Raw genomic sequence first — 23,280 nt, 5'->3', positions numbered from 1 at the left:
CACTGTGCCATTACTTGCTTCCTTTTATTTCGGGATAGCTGTGGCCTTTGTGGGTGTGTTACATTTGCTTTCAGATCAGATTAGTCTGACTGTGATTTCAACAAAGTACCCCACCAAGAGAGAAGGTTAGTCTGCCAGAGGGAGAGGCAGCGGAGTCTATGAGCTGCTGTGTTCCTTGTTCTACTCAGCTGGCTTTCTCACCCTCCCAGACGCTGCCCAGGATGAGGAAAAGCTACCAACAGGGGGAGCAGGTGATGGGGGATAGCCACAGGCTTGCTCCGCTCTGGGCCGGAAGGCAAAGGTCAGCCTCACTGGACAAGGCTGGTTTTGTTGCCTGGTTCCTCCCACGCCTTGTAAACCTGAAGAGGCCCTTACAGAGTAAATGGTGCTGTTTGACTTGCATGTTTGCTAGAGGGATTTGTGGGGCCTTCCAGTCCTCTGCATGATTTATCTCAGAGGAAATGAGGCTGCCCCCAGTGAGAGGGGTGATCCTGGGCCTGGGCCTCTGTCCTCAGGAGCTGCAGACAGGTGCTTTGTGCTTCTTCTGAGCTGTGGGGGAGGAGGCTGAGGGCTGAAGTCTGGCCCTTGTTCTATTTTCTTGGTGGGAAATGGGTCATCTTGGATTCTTCTGGGGGTGTATCAGGCATGCCGAGAAGCTCCTAGGTTGGGAAAGCCAATAGAAGGTATTTTTGTACCAGTCTTCCTGTCCTAAACTAATGTTCAGTTTTTGGTTTAAAAAAAAAATTATAAAAACAGCATTGAAGTCACCCCAAACTCAGTGCTGTCTTACTTTGTAGACGTGACCGACTTCTATCACCTTTAGCACATATGCTTGTGACATTTTTTCCTATGTCATGTTTTAAAGAAAAGCATTATTTTCTCCCCCAAGTTTGCCTTTGATTTTTTTTTAACCCTAAAGTGAGTGTATCATGGGTCTTCTTATTTTGTCTGTTTCTGTAAACATCCACAAACTTATACTATTTTATTGTTAGTGGCGTCTGACTTCTGTTCTGTATGTTGACTATTTTAATTCTCAAGACTCCTGCCTTATTACATTCAGTTAACAGAAATGTGTAAGAGGAGGTTTCTCTGTCCCGCCCTATCCCAAACCACTTTTAAATAATCACCCAGAGTTTTAATATTAATTGCAAAATATTTGGCCTGTAGCTCAGACTTATTGCTAACTAGCTCTTACATTTAAATAACCTATTTCTATTAGTCTTCATTTGCCACAAGGCTCATGGCTTTACCTGTTCTCTAGCATGTCTGGTGTCTTCAGCAACTGGCTCGCATCTCTCTCAACTCCACTCCTCTCCCTGTGTCTCCATTTGGCTTTTCTGCCTAGATTTATTCTGCCTAGCTATAGGCCAAATCAGCTTTATTATTTAATCAATAGGAGCAATACATTTTCACAGCATACAGAAGGATTATCTCACAGCACAAATGTATCTATCATTGTTTTGTGCATACATTGAGTTTTTTATTGTTACTCTTATTTATTTAATAGCTGGGGTGGTAGATGTGCTCACGTGTCACAGAGCATGTGTAAGTCAGAGGACAGATTTTGGGAGTTGGTTTTCTCTCTCCTCCACCATGTGGGTTTCTGAGATTGAATTCAGGTCAGGTCATCAGACTTCCCAGCATATGCCTTTACATTCTGAGCCTTTAGCTAGCCCTTGTGTGTATCTTTAACATTTTGATTGTTATAAATAAAATTTCTGTGTCCAAGGAAAGATACCTTTCTTTCATCAGTTCAACCAGATCATTTGAGTTTCCTCTCTGCTTGCTCAATATCTAGTTCTAAAATGTTCTTTTTGGATCTGTGAAAGTTTACTTTTCTCCCGAGGTATCCCAGATATTTTCTTCTTCCATTAGTCTAACTGGGAAGCTGAACATGTGACCAACACTCTCTCTCTCTCTCTTTCTTTGTCTGTCTCTGTCTCCCTGTCTCTCTGTCTTTCTCTGTCTCTCGGTCTCTCTCTCTGTCTGTCTCTCTGTCTCTCTCTCTCTCTCTCTCTCTCTCTCTCTGTGTGTGTGTGTGTGTGTGAGAGAGAGAGAGAGAGAGAGAGAGAGAGAGAGAGAGAGAGAGAGTGTGTGTATGTTGCTTAGTTTTAATTATCAACTTGACACGACCTAGAATTACCTGGGAAGGTAGTCTAATGAGGGATTGTCTGGATTCGCTGGCCTGTGGGTATGTCTATGGAGGATTGTCTTGATGGTTCATTGACCCAGCATCTTAGTCTTTGTCCTATGGCTTTGAAGAGACACCATGATCATGGTAACTCTTATAAAGGAAAGCATTTAGTTGGGGCTGGCTTACAGTTAAGAAGTTTAGTTCATTATTGTCATGGTGGAAAACATGGCAGTGCACAGGCAAACGTGGTGCTGGAGAAGTTGAGAGTTCTACAGTCAGATCCGCAGGCAGCAGAAGAGAAAGACTCTGGAACTGGCTTTGGCTTTTGAAACCCCAAAGTCCACCCCCAATGACATACTTCCTCTAACAAAGCCATACCTATTTCAACAAGGCCACACCTCCTAATTCCTCTCAAGTACTGCGGCTCCCTAATGACCAAGCATTCAAATATATGAGCCTATGTGGGCCATTCTTGTTCAGACCACCACACCCAGCCTACTGTGCAGTGCATCATTCCCTAGATTGGGCCCTGAGATGAGTCAGAGTGAAGAAAGCTAGCAGACAACAAGTAATCCAAATCCATGTGTTTACTCTCCCTCTGCTTTTGACTTTGGATATGGTGCTTCAAGTTTCTGCCTCGACTTCCCCTCTATAGTGGACTGCAACCTGGAATTGTGAGTCAGATAAACCTGTTTCTTTCCTAAGTTTCTTTTGGCTGCAACAGAAAAGTAAGCTCTCCCTATCTCTGTGTGTGTGTGTCTCTGTCTCTGTGTCTTTGTCTCTCTGTCTCTCTCTGTCTCTCTCTCTCTGTGTATGTGTTGTTTATAATCCTCCACTAAGAACATAATCTTCTCATGATGAACAGGAAACATTCTAGACTGGCAGATAGCATCTTTTCCAGTTCTTGGGAATTCACATGACTGTAATTCTCCTTAATTTCTTTGAAGCTGTTGATGATAAAATGCAGGCTTGAGTCTGAGCCCTTATGAGAGAAGTTGAGAAATGCTTGGGGCCTGGGAGTCTCTTTGAAGGTCTGGATGCTGTCCTTTGCGAGCCTATGCCTCTCCAAGGCTTCAGTGAGCCAGAGGCCAGGAGATACAGGGAGGTGGAGCCGAGCTTACAGACTGTGAGGCCTCTTCAGTCAGGGTTTTACCCAGGGAACTGCACTGTGCCCTGGGGGCTCTGTCTTACCAGTCTGTTTTGGCTCTACAATCCACTACATCGTCAGAGCTGTGCTGAGCCTCATAAAGACACATTTCCATAGGCCTGACCTCTCTGAACCAGGAATGGAAGCATAACCTGGCAGCCTGATTCCCGCATCCTGGCTTGTCTAGTACACCTGGCTCTAAATCTGGGAAACTGGTCCTCAGTAAAGAACGAGTGTGGTGGTACAGACTCAGAGTCTAGTGTGGAATGGTGAAGTAACGCTGTCACCAAACTAGCTGCATTGAAAATGGGTGTTTCTTAAGGAAAGCTGGAGAGCCTCTACGTACCCACAGCTGCCCTCTTGTGGGGAATTCAGAATATGGCAACAGTGCCTATGGAGGTTTTCCCTGCTTGGGAAAGAGGGGGATTAGAGAGTGAAGCATATGAAGTCAGTCTTAAATGAAGTACCTGAGGTATTTGTCCAACACGGAAGATCATCCAGTACAGATGCCATACCCTCTCCAGACACAGGCGCAAGGCAATGGTGTTCCATTGACCATGGTGAGTCCTGTGCCGGTGGGATGGTCTTCTCATGTCTCCGGAGGATGTCCCCATGTCCTCTGGAGCTTATTGCCGGCTCCTGAAGGGTTCAGATGTTCAGTTGGTGCTGTACCTTTGTGCCCAGTTCCCATTGGTCAGTGATTTGCATCCATTTCAAGCCATGTACAGAAATGTTATTTCAAGGAGTTAAAGGGTTTAAATGGGAAAAGTGAATCTTGATTACATTTTTGAAGTCATAGCAAGAAGATAACCTTATAATCTCAAGTTAGGAAGGAGAGGCTCTCTTAAAGCATCTGAAGCACAAACTACAAAGGGCATCCTTGGGGGTTTTGCCATAGAGATGAGTGAAACCCTGGCATCAAAGATGCCATCAGCCACGTAGTGGCAGAAGGTCCTTTTGATGAATATACCCGGCAAAGGTAGCTGGAGTTTAAAACTAGCTCCTAGAGGCTGGTGCAGCTCAGGTAGAGAATTCTTACCCAGCATACAAGCAGTTGTGGGATAGAAATGAGAGACCGAAGGGAAACTGAAGTTTAAAAATGGGGATTCCTGGAAGACAAAGGTAGATAATCCACAAACACACAACAGATGCCCATCTATCTGTATGCATCTATGTGTGTGCCTGTGTGAATTTGTATATTTGTCATGTGTGCAGGCACCAAGAGAGGGCATCAGATACTCTGGAACTGTAGTTAAGGGGTGGTGAGCCACATGATCGGGGTGCCAGGAACTGAACTCGGGTCCTCTGCAAGTGCACTAACTTTTGACCCAGCTCTCAGGCTGGTTTTGCTTTTTTGTGACAAGGTCTCACATGGCCCAGGCTGGCCTCTAACATGCCAGTCTCTGAGGATGGCTGTGAACTCCTGATGATCATGCTGCTGTTTCTCAAGTGCTAGAATTGCAGGCCTTGTGTCATCAGGACCAGAAGGGCCTGCTTTTTTTTTTTTTTTTTTGTCTTTGCCACAGCTGCTGTTTCTCCTCCCTTTCCCCAACCCCTTCTTCCTGCTCCTTCTCCCTCCTTCTCTTGTAAAGGAGATTTAGTGACAGAATGGTGCTTGGCCCACAGTTTTGTCTGTGTTCAATGTATGTTTCCTGAAAGTAAAGGTGTTTCCAAAATACAGTGGGGTTTTTTACCTTCTATGTTGTAGATAAGTTTTTGTATTTCAATATCCTAAAATTTCCCTTTGAAAGGAGCAGTTTCTGAAAAGAGTATGCTAGGTGTCATAGCACATGCTGTAATCCAAGAATTCAGTAAGTTGAAATAGAAAAAAGGGAATATGTTTAACATCTAGGCTACCTACATTTTAACAAATAGAGGAAAAATGAAAGACGGAAGGAGATCGGTGGAACTTTTTTCTGACAGGCTTTTTTGGCCGCTTGCAGCCCTGGCATCTGAGCCTGGGGTGTCAGAGAGAGTCTCTGGGATTCTGTTTTTTTAAAAAATGTATTTAGTTTTTATTTCTGTGTGTGTGTGTGTGTGTGTGTGTGTGTGTGTGTGTGTGTGTGTCTGCACGTGTCTGCACGCGCGTGCGCATGTGCAGCTGTGCATGTAAGTGCTCATAGAGGCCAGATGAAGGTGTGAGATATCCCATCGCTGGAGCTACAAACATCAGGGATGCTAGGAACCAACCCCGGATCTTCAAGAGCCACAAGTGCTCTTAACCACTGAGCCATCTCTCTAGGCCACCTGATTTTTCCCCAAAGATTTGTTTATTATTGTTTTATCTGTGAGTGTTTTGCCTGCATGTATGACTACCACATATGTGCAGTTCCTGTGGAGGCCCGAAGAGGATGTTGGAACCCTGGATCTGGACTCACAATGTGGGTCGTGGGATCTGAACCTGGATCATCCGGAGGAGTAGCTGGAGCTCTTAACCACAGAGCCGTCTCTCCATCTTGATTCTGGTTGTTTTAGTCAGTTGTTCCTTCTGTGTAGATGTTCTGTCTGTCTCTGGAGGAAATGTTCCACAGTTCAGGCTTGTGACTGTCTGGGCCTCTGGGCTGCAAAGATGGTGTTGATAACTCAGGACCCACAGGGTGAAAAAGGTTGTTCATGGGCTGTGGGAGCTGCGGAGGGTTAAGCCAGCCTTTCCAGTTTTGTCCTGTCATTTGAGAAATAAGGAAGCAAACCCACAGAGGTGGTGAGTCATCAAGGGCTAAGGATCTTTGAGAGGTTCTCAGCAGAAGCTGGCAACCTCCCCCCCCCTGCCTGTTAACTCATTTTCTCATGTTGGTTAGTTCTTGATTTTTGTTTCTCTCTCCTTGAACAGCACCCCAGGTGAAGCTGAGTAATTCTCAGCAGGATGCATTCTTGTGCTCGCGTTCTTTCTGTTTCTCTTGTGGTTGTTTGGGGTTTTGTTGTTGCATTTTACTTACTCTTTTGAGACAGAGTTTTGCTGCCTAGCCATGGCTGACATATTTGCTATGTAGCTCAGTCTGACCTCGAACTTAAGAGGCTGCTCCCGCCTCAGCCTGCCTGAGTAGTGGGATGACAGGCATGCACCAACCACCACGGTCGTTTCTAGAATTCTCTTTTGCTTGATAGACTGCCACAATCTGCTCAATTCTTGAGATTTAGCCTTCTCTATGAGCCTTGAACTTGTGAATGCTTTTTTTTTTTTTTTTTTGAGATAGGGTTTCTCTGTAGCTTTGGAGCCTGTCCTAGAAATCACTCTGTAGACTAGTCTGGCTGAAAACTCACAGAGATTCGCCTGTCTCTGCCTCCTGAGTGCTGGGATTAAAGGCGTGTGCCACCACCACCTGGCATAAATGCTTCTTTAAGCCTCCATTTGTACTTGGTTGTACCTATTTGCATTCTCTTCTTGCTGTCTTTTTAGAACATTGTGGTTCTGATCCCATTGCATTTGTGTTCATGCCTTTGGCTGTATTCCTGATCTTTGGTGATTTTTCGTTGTTAGCTACACTTAGGAATCACTTTCCTAGAAAGACATCCCCAGGCGGGAGCCTCCCTTACAACCTCGCTCTCTCACTCTGGGCTACTGAGAATATTCTCCTGCATATTGTACTCTTTCCCTTTTCATTTCTTGGAAGCCTACATCAATTTAGGAAGATATTGTTCCGTTGGTGATCCATTTCCTCCCACCCTGGCATTGGGATGAAAAGAGCACAAGGCACAGTCTCTTTTTGTCCTGCCCGACACTGCTAGTGCCTAGAACAACCCTGGACATTTTATGTCCTTATTTTAGAACCATCCTTCGGTTCTGTGATTGGCCTAAGCCTTATAAGATTCAATATGTAATCATCACCATTGGTTAAAATTTTAGCAATAGGATACAAAGCAAAGTCAGCATGAGGAAGGAGAAAGGACATGGGGTAACCCAGGGTAACCCAGGTGCTAGTTTCTCAGCTCCTCTACCGGATGCAGTCGATCTCTAGGGTGTGGGTGCAGCAGCACAGATGCCCCTCCTACTCTGGAAGCACAGTGGACAGAAAGTGTTTGATCACAGTTCCTCTCTGCTTAGTAGGGACCAAAGTCACAGTCTCAGTACGGGCTGGTCTTACTTTGACAACTGCTCGCTATCAAGTTCTCGGATACCAGTCAGTCAGGAGACAGCCTTGAACACAGAACTTTCCAGACACGGTAGTCTCAGGCTGGCCATTCTAGCCTTCCTGTGCTAGGATGGGGGTTCTCTTTAACACTTGAAAAGGGAGACATCGGCTCTGCCCGTCTTGCTCCTTGGTCCCCAGGTGCTGAAGCACAACGGCTCCTCAGAGATCCTCAACAAGCTGTATGACACAGCCATGGACAAGCTGGAAGTGGTCAAGAAGGACTATGATGCCCTGAGGAAGAGGTACAGCGAGAAGGTCGCCATGCACAACTCAGACCTGAGCCGCCTGGAGCAGCTGGGGGAGGAGAACCAGCGCCTGCAAAAGCAGACGGAGATGTTGACCCAACAGAGGGACACAGCCATCCAGTTGCAGCATCAGTGCGCCCTCTCTCTGAGGAGGTAGGAGCCTACGCTGGGTGCCGGGCAGTGTGTGTCTGGGGTAAAAAAATGGGTGTCTTTTGTCTGGGGCTCCTGTGTTTTGTGGGCTTCTGATCCTCTGTACGATTTCCAGGAGAAAAATACCTAAGAACATTGTGTTGTTCCAGTCAATGAGAACACTGTGCTTGATGCTGCCCTAGCCTTGAAATGATTTCCTTTCCTTTCGTCTGAGTGCGCTGTTGTGTCCTGAGTACCCTGACTCCTAGATGTTCTTATAAACCTAGCTTTCCATAGTGGCTGCCCGCCTTGCCAATGGGAAAGGTATATCCTGGGCAGCATGTCCCTTGAAATTTCGTTTTTATTAAGGACCATTGCTTTAGATATGATTACCACCCTGGACAGTATTCCTGCAGTGTGTGAGTTCTCTACAGTGGTCATTGGGTTCCTGTGAAAATTCTCTGTATATAAGTAGATTTAGGAACTGCCAGTTTGGACCCAGGCAGGTGTCTCTGCTGCAGCGTTCAGGAACATGACTGTTACTGTTTGGTGCTGGAGCCCCTAAGGTATTCTCAGGCACACATCTTAGGAAATGCTGCTTGGGTGCAAGATGCCTCCTGGGCAGGAAGAATGAGCTAGCCTCATGACCTTGTTCAAGTGCCCGGGTTGCAGGGCTATACTAGGTCTACCTATAAAATGAAGTGGTTGCATAGTGAGTCACCATGAGGCTATGTGCGCCTTTCCAATGCTGTGATTCTGGCGTTATTTTGTTTTTTATGTTGCTCCCCCCCCCCATAGCATAGCTTGATTATAGGAGAAATGTGCTATTCTTTTTAGTAGAGTAGAGAGCATGCAGTCCTCACTTCAATTTCTGGCATGTGTTAAAGCCTGAGAAACATTCCAGTCCCAGGGCACTAGCACTCTGTGATCATTCTCTCTGGGGTTGCAGAGAATGACCTTAGTCAAAACTTCATGCTTGACTGTGTACAGTGGGGCTGGTGCAGGGGGTAACAGCCTCACAGTTGACATGCAGGCCCTTGCCCCTCCCACCTCGCATTTTCCTCCCCAGGTTTGAGGCAATCCACCACGAGCTGAGCAAAGCCACAGCGCAGAACAAGGACCTTCAATGGGAGATGGAGTTGCTGCAGTCTGAGCTGACAGAGCTGAGGAGCAAGCAGGTGAAAACCGCCAAGGAATCTGAGAAATACAAGGAGGAACGCGACGCGGTGTACAGCGAGTACAAGCTCATCATGAGTGAGCGTGACCAGGTCATCTCCGAGCTGGACAAGCTACAGACAGAGGTGGAGCTGGCGGAATCCAAACTCAAGAGCAGCACATGTGAGAAGAAGGCGGCCAGCGAGGAAATGGAGGCCCTGCGGCAGGTAGGCAGTGGTTCAGCATGGAGGGCGGCCGTAGAGTTCTTGAGGGCTGAATGAGAAGGTCTGAGGGGGCAGGGGCTTTTCTTTGAAGGTTATCAGTAGCTGGGTTGTGAAATACCACTCAGGCCTCGGCTGATCTTAGGCTTGGTGTTTAACTTTAGTCTGGGATCCAGAGGAAAAAATGGGACAGAGTGTCTGACCATGGTCCTGGACACAGGAAGACACACAGCTGAGTTGGGTGCAAAGTGCCTTCTGGGTAGGAAGACCAAACCAGCCTCATGACCTTGTTCGGGTGCCCAGGCTGCCAGGCTGTATTATATCTATCTATAAAATAAAATGATTACATAGTAAGTCGTCGAGAGGCCATGTTTGTCTCTTCCATACTGACATTGTTTGTTTCAAAATAGCATAGTTTTATTATAGGAGAAGTGTCCTGTTCTTTCTGGTAGAGTGGACAGTTACATTTGAGTAATCACAGACCATCTTGAATTATCTCAGACTGACTCTCTGTGAACAAGGTCCCAAGACCAAAGTTCTTAGCTGCATAGACCTGTTGGCCTCCTGGGTTCAGAAGAGCGCTCTTGGGGGCCTTTGTCCACCTGCCGTCTGTGTGCTCAGAAGAGTTTCTGGTTTTCTTCTCAGGGAGCTTTGGAGTTTAAAGTTCTTGTGTGCACAGCTTTCTGCTGAGTTGTAACGTAGGCCTTGTCTTAAACCTAGGATGCTGTTCTTGATTCATGCCTCTACTCCGTGATTCTGATTTTCAGTGTAGGTCTGTTAGGGTACGAAGGGATGCATGGAAACAGAATGCAGGGTCAGGAAGCTTGGCAGGGTGCTCTGCAGAGATCACTGTGTACCGGGCATGAGGTAGGGTGGGTGATGTGGGAATGTGGTGGCCAGGCTCCCTGTCTTGTGTGCTTTTTGTTACTGTGATAAACAACTTGTTGAGGAAAGGGTTTATTTCATCTACCAGGTTTTAGTCCATCATTGTGGGAAGTCTGAGCAGGAGGTTCAGCAGGGCAGGAGCTTCAAGAAAAACCTCTGGAGGAAATGCTGTTTACCGGCTTGTTCCCAGGACCACATCAAGCTACCTTTCTTATATGGCTCAAGCCCACCTGCCTAGGGACAGTACTGCTCATATTGCTGGACTCTCCGATATCACTTTGCAATCAAGAAAATGTCCCACAGGGGTGGGAAGTGATTCAGCAGTTAAGAGCACTGGCTGTTCTTCCAGAGGACCCAGCACCCACATGTTGGCTTACAAAAATCTGTAACTCCAATTGTAGGGGATCCAGTGCCCTCTTCTGGCCTCTGTAGGCACAAGGCACGCATGCAGTGCACATACATATATGCAGGCAACATACTCACACACAAAAATATAAAAGTAAATCTTAAAAAATACATTAAAGAAAATGATGTCCCAAAGGCATGCCTGCAGGCCAGTCTGTTAGAGGCATTCTTCAGTTGCATTTCCCTACTCTAGGTTGACAACCAAGATTAGCCATCATTAGCCTTTCTGCCTGCACTGAATTCTTCTATGTTCAGGTAGAAGTTGGGACTGTGAGGAGGGGGAGGGACTGAGGCTCTGTACCAGAGTGTGAGCCTTCCTCATTTTCATGGCCTCTCGTCTCTCTTACACTACAAACTGGCTATGATAGTCACATTTGTCCTAGAGGGATGGTTTTCAGGTGACACAAACAGAAAACATGGTTAGCAGTTACATCCTCATGGAGTTACAGTGATAGGAGTCTTTTCCATCACTGCCCATTTAGGATGAGCACAAGCCCATGCAACTGTTTGTATGGTAAAATGGGCCAATAATGGCAATCCATACAGGAGGATTGATGTTCCCAGATGGTTGGGTGAAGGTTAGTGCCAAGAGGAACATGTAGTACAACAACATTGTGTGTGTGTGTAGGTATATACGTGTATGTCTCTCTTTCTCTCTGTGTGTGTCTGCGTATATATTTGTATGTCTCAATCTGTGCGTGTGTGTCTGTGTATGTATATGTATGTCTGTCTCTGTTTCTTTCTCAGTATCTTTCTCTCTCATTCTATCCCCCCCCCCCCCCGCGCTGTCCCTCTCTGTGTGTGTGCAGGGCCTTGCTCTCAGTATCACTTGCTATACCATTGAGATACCTGTTTTGTCTGACGTTGATAAATTTTAGAAAAAAGAATTATGTAAAAAAAACCCAATCTTCCTTTCTTCCTTCCTTCTTTCTTTTTTTCTTGTATATAGGGTCTCAGTTTGTAGTCCTGGCTAGTCTGGAGCTCTCTGTATAGAGCAGGTAGGTTATCCTTGAGTTCAAAGATGTGCCTCTGCTTCCTGCGTGCAAGTGCTGGGATTGCAGGCATGCACTACCATGCACATCCACACACCAGCTTTTAATAAGTCAGTTTAATGCACTAGAGTTTGGTTAATGTCCTAAATAGCCCACCTGTTCCTTTTTGTGTCCTAGTATCTGATTGTGTGCCTGCTGAAAACAGAGATGTAATATCAGGTTAGGAAATCACAGTGACAAGATAAAACAAAACAAAATACAAAGCAAAACAAAACAACACTTTGGAGAATGACTAAATAGGTCACTAGACTGGTTGGACACCTACTGAGTGACCTTGTGGTAAGACAGCAAGCCTGCTCCATAGGATCTCCAGATTTCAGAAGTTACCTGTGTAGGCTATGGTCATGCAAGCAGAAAAATATGCAGATCACCCAGTACCCCCTGGTGCTGGCCTCTTTAATGTGGAGGCTTGACCTCTGAGCCACAGCCCTCAGCCCTAGGTACTCAGCACTCAGGCAATCAGGCATGCCCTTTAGTCTGAGTTCCCTGGGCCTGTGCAGGGGGTCTTGGCTGGGTGACAGGTGGCTTGTCAGCTGAGGCAGGAATCTTTTTCCAGGAGCTGTTCTGAGTCAGCAAGCAGCAGGGGAGAATCCCCTACCTTAGACCCTCCTACAGCCACTTGAATTGACGTTCTTAACTTCTCTGCACATTGTTCTAGATTCACGCCCCACTGACACTAGCCAAAAGGAAGGCAGAGCTGTGGTCCTTAGGTGTGACGTGGCCCTGGGGAATGATAGCCACATTGTTTGGCCACCTGTCCAAGGTCAGCTGGATAGGCCTTTCAGTTCGTCTGGATTCCTGATCACAGAGTGTCTTGTGGAGTTTGCCTTTGAAAAGTTCTCCCAGGTCCAAGCTTGCTAAATGGAGCACCGTGCCATACAAGGGCTATCTGGGATACCCTGGCCAACTGTGCTTCCCACTGCCTCTGGGTACAGCTGTTTCTGCAAGAGGAACTGAGCTCAGCTGTGCAGGCAGAACAGCAAGATAGTGCTTTAGAGGGGCCCTGCCAGAGGGAAGGTGTCCAAATAGAAACAAGACTTTCAGGCCTGGAAGTCATGTTCTCTGACACACAGCTGGGGCCTTTGGTTAGGCAGTGTATCTGCTGGGGTCTGGGGTGCAGCCCCTGGGCCCTTCTTGATGGCCCCTTTTTAGGTGAGAAGTTTCTGAAACAGCCCATATCTTCCCAAGCCCATGCAACAGAAGTGCCTGAGGCTGCAGGACCACTAAGGATGTCAGGGTGAGACCCCAGGCTGAGTTCCTGGAGGCTGAGACCTGGTGTAGAGGTCAGCAGAAGGCAGAGAGGAAGCACCGGCAAGGGTGGTCTCTTGGCCAGGGCAGTACTGTTCTGTTGGCAAGTCACTGCTGGCTTCCTGCAGTGTGTCATTAATCAGATTAAGGGATCAGCTAGAGGTCAGTTGCCTGGACTGTCTTGGCTCCCTAGTTCCACTGTTGTCTTAATCTCCCTACCCCATCTTACTAAAGTGTCTGAGGAGCAGTGTTTTAGGGCGATTCGTCTCAGAGGCTAGCAATTTGGAGAAGCCCAGTGGGATCAAGCAGAGGCAGAGGTGGATGGGAGCCCCCCCATTCTCCAACACTGGTTCTCTGAGCATGTGCACCTCCTGGGCAAAGGGGAAGAGCCTTACAGGGAGACAAATGCTGCTGTGTTTCAGATGGAAGTGCCTGGGCTCAGTGCTTCCCTTGAAACTCAGAGCCTCCACTTTGGAACTGGTCAAGTTTCTAGTTCAAAAGGCTGGGTAACCCCTTTCACCTACCTCTTGCCTTCAGATCAAAGACACAGTGACCATGGATGCTGGGAGAGCCAACAAAGAGGTGGAAATCCTCCGAAAGCAGTGCAAGGCGTTGTGCCAGGAGCTGAAGGAAGCCCTCCAGGAAGCAGACGTGGCCAAGTGCCGGCGGGACTGGGCCTTTCAGGAGCGGGACAAGATTGTGGCAGAGCGTGACAGCATCCGGTAAGGGTGCTCTTGGATGGGTGTGGTCCTGTATTTCTCTTGAACACCAAGTTCTGTTGGTAGGGTCATCGGCCATGTGTCCAGGTAAAAAGGCAGGGACTACAGCACCCTCCTTCTCCTCCTTAGCTCATTCTTACCTCGTCTCTTGTCTTTAGGATTTTCTATTGTAATTCCTTTCTGCTTCACTTTTGGACATCTTGAGTGTGTGCTATGACCGGGTCAAATCCACCTTTCTGTTTACGGTCTTGGTAGAAGCAACTGGTATGAATGTGTTTGTTGTTTTCTTCTCTGTGCTGTGTCCCTTGTGTCAGCATCTTAGGTTCCTGAATAGCAAGAGTTTCGAGGAGACTGCCATGTATCTATGCCTAGAATGGGCTCCGGAGCAGGGGTGGGGGCGGGGGGAGACAAGGCCCACTGCCATTTGAGCTAGAACTTGAAGCTTGAGTGCAGCTTCCTCAGCGGGAGAGGAAGTATGGACATTGTGGATGGAAGGGGCACATGTGTGACATTGTAGGTGGAGGAGGCACACGTATGTCCTCTGGATGTGGCCGGGTCCTGGTCTGGAAAATCGCCAAGGAGGAGAGTGACAGTGTCCTTGAGTTTGGATTCTGAGGGTCTTGACTGGAAGCTGAGGAGTGTAGGCAAGATCCTGAGCTGGGGCAGAACCAGGGATGCTGGGGGTGGTACAATGAGTTGGTCATTGAGGGATTCTGGAACCCCCCACCCCTAGGCTATGAAAGGGTCAGACCTGTGCCCTAGCAGGGAGGATCAGGAACTGAAGGTGGATGATGGGTGCTTGGTGTGCAGTGTGGCAAGAGCTGAGGCCTCTAGGGTGCTTCCTGTGTTCTCCTGCTGTGGCTTGATCTCCAGGAGTGGGATCTTGTTCTTCCAGAGTGGGATCCCGAGCTGGCTGTGGTCGAGGTGGAGGTTTCAGGCTGTGCAGGCATGGGGACCAGCTGGAGGGCGCATTATTTTGGAGATGGCCAAGCATAGGCTCTTCTGCTGTGGGCTTGTGTATTCTTCTAGGTGGAGGAAATTTGGGTTTCTTTTTTGGAGTTCCATTGGGCTTCCACATTGCACCTAATCAGAATTACATAGACAGAGGACTGAGTACTGGCTCAGGGCCCTCAGCCTGGTAGTGGCATGGCTAGAAAGCCCTGCATATGGTCTGTTAAGGAACTCGTGGGTGTTGGAGCACAAAAGCCCACCAGGGGGAGCTCCACTGCCACAAAACTCATGCTGGAAGGGTGAGTGTGTGGAACATGGGCCTTCTGCCCCAGGGACACGCATGGCATTGAGGTCTAACTGGTGTCCTTGGTTACATGGTGGGCTGGTCTGGGTGTTTGATGAGGCTGAACCTGAGGAATAGGGGCTGATAGGTGGTGTGGTACAGACTATGTGCCCTTTCTGCATTTTTGCCATTTCCAGTAACCATGGCTTCTCCTTTCTTTACCAGGACTCTGTGTGACAATCTGAGGCGGGAGCGGGATCGAGCTGTGAGTGAGCTGGCTGAAGCCCTCCGTAGCCTGGACGACACCCGGAAGCAGAAGAATGATGTCAGCCGTGAACTTAAGGAGCTCAAGTAGGCTTGGGTGTTCCCAGTGTGGAGTGGGCTTGTGCGTAGGCTGTCCCCTCTGCCTTTTGGGTGAGGCAGCCTTGAGTGCACCGAGGAGGGACGCGTCTCTGTTTTCCTTCACTCCGCCTCACTGTGCAGTCTATAGAATGGGTTTGAATGCTGACAGTTCTCAGAAGATGGCACCGGTCCCTTGATAGCTCGTGGAAGGATGACAAGTACCCCATGCAAGGCACATGGCATGGAATGTCCTGTTCCCATGCAGTCCTTTTGGGGACAAACATGCCAACCTCATTTGCAGTCCATTCATTTCCTTATTCACTTAACACAAAGTGTATCGAGTATCTGCTTTGATTCCTTAGAGGCACAAAGCAAATAACACCAATTAGACAGACCACACTGTTGTAGAAACTGGACTAAAAGTGCACAGGAAGAGAAAGTCAGCCTGCCCCCACCCCCACCCCAGAGTAGCACATACTTAAGTGAACGGAGTAACAGCAGTCAGTTTTCCAGAGAATTACAACTGTAGCTTGGTAGTCTGCTCTACCTGGGTTCTGTAGATGCCCATCTAGAAGGCTGTTTGGGGTGTTGGGCACCTGCCTTTGAGTCATAGCACCCTCCAAGAGGGTCATTTGGACACTTGGTAGCACTTAGATATGAATAGGAACTATAAAGTACAGTTTAAAATAGAAACTCCAATAACTTAGAGTCTGTACTCAGATGCTGCCTGGGAGGCAGCGGCTCAGCTCACCATGTGGTAGCTGCAGAGCCGGTGTAATGAGAGGACAGCGGGCAAATTCACGTGTGCATGTGCAGGCGGCCAAGCCTCACACAGTGAGTGAGTCCTTTCAGGAGGGAGTGGCAGCTTCCCTTCCTCCCATTTGAGATCTGTCAAGATCAGTGGCTTCATTATTTAATAACCTACAGCAGAGCTGGGTACTCTAAGGAATAGTTCAGGGCTCCAGAGACAGGAACAAGGGGTAGAATCAGGTACAGGATCCCATCAGGTGGGAATACAGCTTATTGGTAGAACATGGCATATGTAAGACTCTCATTTCGTTTAGCACTGAAATCAAAAAGAAAGAAAGATTCATTTTAAGGAAAACTCTGGAAGCTCCGGAGTATGGTTTAGAAGGAGGTTTTGCATATTGCTTGAGCCAGAAGACATACAAAGCACTGGGTTCTGTTTGTTTATTCAGTATTTCAAATATATATATATGTGTGTGTGTGTGTGTGTGTGTGTGTGTGTGTGTGTATACACACATATATATTGATATACATCAATATATTTTGAGTTAATTAAAAAAGATGAGAGGTTTAGTTGAAGGGAAATTTTTGTTTAAGATTTACTTTATTATTTATTTATGTATATGTGTGTATCTGTATGAGTGCGATGCAGCAGCTGCCAGAAGAGGGTGTCCAGTTCCTAGGAACTGGAGTCGGATGGTTGTGAGCTGCATGTGGGTGCGGGAACTGAACAATTGAACTTAGGTCCTCTGTAAGAGCAGCCAGTGCTTTTAACCCTGAGCCATCTCTCCACCCCCATCCCTCTTCTTTATAAGCTATGGATGCTGACCTACTCAAGTCTTTCCTATTGAATTACTTTTGTACCTTTGCATCATTTGGTGGTATTTCTGGGGCACTCATTCCATAACTTTGATCCAAGTGTCACCACGTAGGCTCCATTGCAGATGCTTTAAAAATTTTAAGTTGGATGACTCCTCACATAATAATTTTTAAAACCTTTATCTCTCTCTCTGTGTGTGTGTGTGTGTGTGTGTGTGTGTGTGTGTGAGAGAGAGAGAGAGAGAGAGAGAGAGAGAGAGAGAGAGAGAGAGAGAGAGACAGAGACAGAGAGAGAGAGAAAGAGAGAGAGAGAGAGAGAGAGAGAGGAGTCAGTTCTCTCTCACCTTCTTGCTGAGACACGTTTCTCTTATTTCTGCATGCTGTCCACTCTAAGACTGGCTGGCTTATAAGCTTCTGGGTGACTTTTCTTCTCTCCTTCCCGTCCCCTGTAGGAGTGCCTGGATTACAGATGCACGCCACCATATCAAGCTTTTTAATTTGGTTCCAGGGCTCTGACTTGGGTCATCAGGCTTGCACTACATCTATGTCTGTCCACTGAGCTGTGTTACCATCTCTCACTTGGTATTTCATTTCCGAGATGGCATTAGGTGCCTAACTCTCTTCCTCCTGCATTTGTGTGAATGTTCTTAAAAGGTTCCTTTCTTGTGTGTGTGACATCATACCTGCCACAAATAACCCAACAGACGAGGAATTTATTTGGGTTCATGGTTTTGGTGATGTTAGTCCATGGTTGCCTGCTCCTATTTTTTGGGCAGGATGAGGTTGTGAAGGGGACATGTGGTGGAGGACAGCTGTTCACTTACTGGAGTCCCAGAAACAGAAAAGGGACTTCAAGAGGAGCGGGGACATGGTATGGATTGACCCTGAGGACATATTCCGAGTGACCTACTTCTTCTAGAGTCCCACTTTCTACTTCTCACCACCTCCCAATAATGCTATCATATCAGGAAACGAAAAAAGATTTAGCCTGTAGATTAAGTCAGAGCTCTCATTGTCTTATTGTCTCTGGAGCAGCAGTTCTCAAATTGTGGGTCATGATCCCTTTTGGGGATGATTTCAGATACCTTGCATATCAGATATTTATGTTACGATTCATAACAGTAGCAAAATTATGTTATGAAATAGCAACAAAAATAATTTTGTAATTGGAGGTCACCAAAATCCGAGTAACTGTGTTAAATGAAGTCTGAGAACCACTGCTCTAGAGACACCCTCAGAGGCACATCCACAGTTGTTACTAGTCAAGACATTCCTCAGTTCAGTCAAGTTGACAGTCGAGACTAACACCGTGCCTGGAGAGATGCTTCAGCCGTTAAGAGAATGCACTGCTTTTACAGAGGACCTGATTTGGCTCGCAGCACTCACGTCAGGCAGTTCACCATCTCCTGCGACTCCAGTTCCAGGGACCCAGTGCTTTTGGCTGCTGTGGACACCCGCACATATCTCCTATCCATAATTTGTTTTTAAGAAACACTAACCAGTGCTGGAGAGATGGCTCAGAGGTTAAGAGCACTGAGGTCCTAAGTTCAATTCCCAGCAACCACGTGGGGGCTCACAACCATCTGTACTGAGATCTGGTGCCCTCTTCTGGCGAGTTAGGCATACATGCAGATAGAACACTGTATACATAATAAATAAAAATCTGGAAAAGGTTTTTTTTCTTTTAAAGAAACACTAACCATCTGGGCCATGGTGAATCCCAGCACTTGGGGGGTAGAGGCAGGTGGATCTCTATGAGTTCAAGGCCAGCCTGGTCTACAAGAGCTAGTTCCAGGACAGGCTCCATAGCTGCAGAGAAACCCTGTCTTGAGCCTTGTGTGCTAGGTAAATACTCCACCATTGTGCTACATTTTTAAGCCCCTTGCTGGCATTTGACCTGAATTGCTTTATCCTGCTAGATACATTCTGGGAGGATTTCTGTGTTCAAAAAACAGTATGTAAACCCACTTTGGGAGAATTTCAGATTCAGAAATGCTACTAAGGAAACCCAGTGATAATTCCAGGAAGCTTTACCTAGCTTATCAGGAAGCTGAGTGCCAGGGCGAAGAAGCCCCACTTTGTTTTCTGGAGCGGCTGCCTTAGTTTGGTGCTGAGTCATGAGATGTTTCCCCCTCAAAAGGCCACTGCCACAGCTCTTGTTGTTCTCAGGGAGCAGATGGAATGCCAGCTGGAGAAGGAAGCCCGGTTCCGGCAGCTGATGGCCCACAGTTCCCACGACTCAGCCATTGACACGGATTCCATGGAGTGGGAGACAGAAGTTGTGGAGTTTGAGAGAGAGACGGTGAGCTGCCTCAGGTTGAGGTTACTCTTGCCATGAAGAAACATTATGGCCAAAGCCACTTGGGAAATAGAGAAATTATTTGGCTTATGCTTCCGTACCTTTGTTCATCATGGAAAGAACAGGGACTCAGACAGGGCAAGAACTGGAGATAGGAATTGATGCAGAGGTTACGGAGGGATGCTGCTTATGTAACCAGGATCTGCAGCCCCAGGATAGCCCCGCCCACAATGGGATGGGCCTTCCTACATCAATCACTAATAAAGAAAATGCCCTACAGTCTTGCCTGTGGTCTGCTCTTAGGGAGACATTTTCTCAGTTGAGGTTCCCATTTCTCAAATGGTTCTAGCCTATGTCAAGTTCACATAAAACTTGCCAGCAAAACACCCAAGCTGGGTTATATCACTCTTGTGTCTCATGGTGGTGCTGGCAAATCCCATGAAAGGCAAAGGCCCCAGTAGAGGACCAGGACCAAAACTGACAGGGCTGTCTCCTCAGGACTGAGTGCCTGACTTGGGTATTTCTCCTCCCTGCTTGGTAAAGATCTGCTGGTGCTGTTTTCACAGGAGGATATAGACTTGAAAGCGCTTGGGTTTGACATGGCAGAAGGTGTGAATGAGCCTTGTTTTCCTGGGGACTGTGGCATATTTGTTACCAAAGTGGACAAAGGAAGTATTGCTGATGGTCGCTTAAGGTAAGGACTGAGAGGATCCAGCCCCTGAGGGGAATAGGGGCCCTGCCACCCAACCTCGAGCACCCCAAGGAAGACAGGTGGCAACAAAGTGAACATGTCCCAGTAGCCGAGAACTCACGGAGCTGTCAAAGCCCTGGGCTCAGCTGGGGTGATCTTAAAGGAAACTGCCTCTTGGATCCCTCTGAGTCTGGCTTTTCTCCAGGTACCAGGGGCTGCGTCTTACTTCTCTGGGTAGCATGGGTTCAGGCAGTGATGAGAGTAGGATGTGGCCTGTCTGCTCACCCCATGTACTAGCGAGCCCGACGGAATGGTACACCACCCTAACTATGCCAATGCTGGTGTAAGCACAGTGTACCCTTTAATCATTCTTCTCTGTAATTCTTTGAGGCAGGTACAAATATTACCTCACCTTACAGATAAGGAGACTAAGACAGCCGGGCTAAGTTCTACAGCTAGTAAGTGGCAGAGTCAGGATTTGAAGCCACACGTTTAACACCAGCACCTGTGAGTTTCACAACTTTATAGGCAGAAACCTACCTAAGTGTGGATGCAGGGAACTTACTCGCTCACTGGCATCTGAGCCTCTAAATAGGCATGTAGTGAGGGGCAGCTACAGGTCTTAGGGTCTGAGCGGGTGCCTGCCTGGCCTTGTTTCCCATCAGGGTCAACGACTGGCTGCTGAGAATCAACGACGTGGACCTCATCAACAAGGACAAGAAGCAGGCCATCAAGGCGCTCCTCAATGGAGATGGAGCCATCAACATGGTCGTGAGGCGGAGGAAGTCCCTGGGTGGAAAGGTCGTTACCCCCCTGCACATCAACCTTAGCGGACAGAAAGGTAGTAGGCCTACTGGATCATTGTGTCCCTGGGGGTGCATGTTGTTAGTGTCCTGATGCAGCCCAAGTGCTCTCCTGGTGGGAGGTCCTAGGAGTCCCCAGTATCCGACTCACCAGACAGGATGTGATGAGCCCTCTGGTGGGAGTGTTACAGAGTGGGGAGTAGTCCCTTTTACAAACTTAGTCAGCAGAACTGGGATGGGACAGCCAGGCCAGGTCACCCAGTGTCCTCCTCTGGCTCACAGACAGTGGCATCAGTTTGGAAAACGGAGTGTATGCTGCTGCTGTGGTACCTGGAAGCCCAGCCGCCAAAGAGGGGTCTCTCGCCGTGGGAGACAGGATTGTCGCGGTGAGTCTCCAGAACAGGGTGAACTGTCTGCTAAACATAGACATTGTGCCGCGTGATCATTCAGAAAAGCAAAAACCCAAAAAGCTTTCTCCTATGGGTACTGTAGACAGGAAGAACAGTCTAGGATGGAGGTCAGACTCACTCTGTTGCTCCCATACACTGATAGCAGCGGAGTTTCTCTTACTCATCCTTCAGTGTGAGAATGTCTATAACGGACAGTTTTCCAAGAAAGAATATCTGTGTGATTAGTTTTTCTAATCACATATGTGTATTTTGAGAGATTAAGCAATCCTCCTGCCTCAGAGTCATTTTTTTTTTACTGATCAGTATACCTATTCTTTTAACTTTTTCCCCACTATCAACATTGGGGAAATGGTCAAGTGTAATGTAATGTAAAATGGTCAAGTGATTAAAAAGCAAAAAACAACAAAACACATAGAGAACGAAGTGTAGTAGTTCCCTTCTCCCTTGAGTCCACTGATAGAGATCTGCCCCCACATGGAAGGTGCCTGCAGCCCCGACTTCACGTGCTCATGTAAGTCTCTCTATATGTAGGGTTCTGGCATTTGGGTTTAAACACAGCAGTGCAATCTGCAGTTTGCATTCTATATCATAGGTGGCTTTCCAAGTCATCTTCACTCACAGTACCACCTCATGAAGCTGGGTTGCTTGGTGATGCATACTTAAAACTGTCTCCTTCTGATCGACATATGAGTTGTCATCACCATCTGCTGTAAACTTCACCTGTAGTACAGCCGCTTCGGAACCCCTTAATCTCTGCACTCAACAAGAAGTGTGGGTGTTAGCTGAGTAGCAGGGTTTGTTGTGTCAGTCTTCAGACCAACCCGCTGAGCTGGAAAACGCATGTGCCTTTCCATGGCATGTGTGTGAAATTCCAGTCGTACAAAAGGCGGTAGCGATAGCACGTTGTCTGGGTCTGGACCCGTCTGTGGTTCCCATCCTGCCAGAACTGTGATTAACAATTTACTGCGTTTACTTCCAGAAATGTTTCAAGCATGTCTATCTCTTCTAGCTCATTTGGAACCATAACATCCTCATTTGTTCATCTTGCATTTTTGTCTGACTGAGATTCATGTCCTTGGATCTGCCCTGTGGTTCTTTATAAATTAATATAATCAATCAATCAATGATGTTGGGGATGGGACCAGGGTATAGAGAGTCATGTGTGCTAGGTAAGCTCTCTACCCTGAGCACACCTTCCTCCCCTATATGGGCGCTCAGGGGCATCGACTAATGCTGCTAGCCGTTCCTGTGTGCTTTTATAAGCAGTGCTCAGTGGCTACCAGTGACCCTCTCCTGGGGTCTTCTTGAGAGTGCTGTGGAGCAAATCCCTGGGTGGGCTTTCCTGGGTCAGAGTGCATAGGCATCGAATGACTGCCTATGCTGCTGTGCCCTTGTGTGTCCACAAGAGTCATGAGTCATGTCAGCCTCACAAGTACCTGAGGAAAGGCTCATCACTGAGTATCCTTGTTCTTCAGACTTGAGAGCCAGTGCTTCCAAACAGCGTGGTCACATGGAAATGTCTTAAAAATGGAGACGAAGTACAAGGAAAACACATTAGTTGCCCTTGCCGACATAATGACATCCTATAGATACTTTTTTTAGCCTTTGTGTATGGAGGTGGTAGTGTGTGTGTGTTCATATGGCTGCCTGTATGTGCAGATGTTCCAGTGCATGTGGAGACCAGGACCAGAGGTCACCACCGTGAGAGTTGCTCGTTAAGAATCGCCTTTTTTTTTTAATGATATCATATGTAGGATTGTGAGGGCACAATGGAACATTGTGATGTCACAGTGGAGCATTGTAATGTCATAAAATTTTCATGTCTTGATATAATTGATCATTGTGATATGACAGTGTACCATTATGATAGCACCACTGAGCAGTGTTATACAGCATTTTGTAGAATAGTAGACTACTGTGAAAACACAGTAGAGCATTGTGATATCAGGGTGGGTCATTCTGATATCACAGCAGAGCTGTAATGTCATATGCAGAATTGTGACAGCAGCATGGAGCATTGTGATGCCACTTTAAAACAGTGTTACAGTGAACCTGTGACAACACTGAGAACCACTGGAAGCACAGCAGAAAGTAAAATTATTTAAAAACAGGGTGATGTGAGGGATACCTTGTAGGATTTTGTTGGCCCAGTGTTACATTGTGATGTCACACTGAACGGTGGTATAATAATGTAGCACTGTCTTGGCACAATTGAGCATTTTAATGTGGCTATGTATTGTGTGAGACTTTAAAAAGTCTTTCATTTATTTTTTGACAATTTCACACATGTATACAATTTATCTTGATTCCCTCCTGATGCTTCTGCCAACTCCCAACAGTTTATGGCAATTGCCATGATCCATGTTCAGAAGACAGCACTTCACAGACCCTCTCCCATCTTAAGTTCTTTCTGTCCCCTCTTTTCTATGTTCTCTGAGCCTTGGGTGGTTGATACAGATGTTCAG

The 23,280-nt window shown here is 47.1% G+C and overlaps 1 protein-coding gene across 4 annotated transcripts in view; it reads left to right on the top strand.

Moving 5' to 3' along the window:
• Dlg5 (discs large MAGUK scaffold protein 5) overlaps positions 1 to 23,280 on the top strand; it is a 110,590-nt gene that overhangs the window by 54,028 nt on the left and 33,282 nt on the right. For all 4 annotated transcript variants that reach the window (XM_075949068.1, XM_075949070.1, XM_075949069.1 and 1 more), the window contains 8 exons: positions 7,550 to 7,809; positions 8,855 to 9,167; positions 13,289 to 13,473; positions 14,930 to 15,055; positions 18,782 to 18,914; positions 19,478 to 19,605; positions 20,268 to 20,443; positions 20,688 to 20,791. In XM_075949068.1, the coding sequence (XP_075805183.1) occupies positions 7,550 to 7,809; positions 8,855 to 9,167; positions 13,289 to 13,473; positions 14,930 to 15,055; positions 18,782 to 18,914; positions 19,478 to 19,605; positions 20,268 to 20,443; positions 20,688 to 20,791 (1,425 nt within the window). The remainder of the gene's footprint in view (positions 1 to 7,549; positions 7,810 to 8,854; positions 9,168 to 13,288; positions 13,474 to 14,929; positions 15,056 to 18,781; positions 18,915 to 19,477; positions 19,606 to 20,267; positions 20,444 to 20,687; positions 20,792 to 23,280) is intronic.

The sequence above is a fragment of the Microtus pennsylvanicus genome, chromosome 15, assembly GCF_037038515.1.
Source record: "Microtus pennsylvanicus isolate mMicPen1 chromosome 15, mMicPen1.hap1, whole genome shotgun sequence".
NCBI lineage: Eukaryota > Metazoa > Chordata > Mammalia > Rodentia > Cricetidae > Microtus > Microtus pennsylvanicus.
The sequence above is the reverse complement of the archived record's forward strand: the minus strand, read 5'-3'. Positions and strand labels throughout refer to the sequence as shown.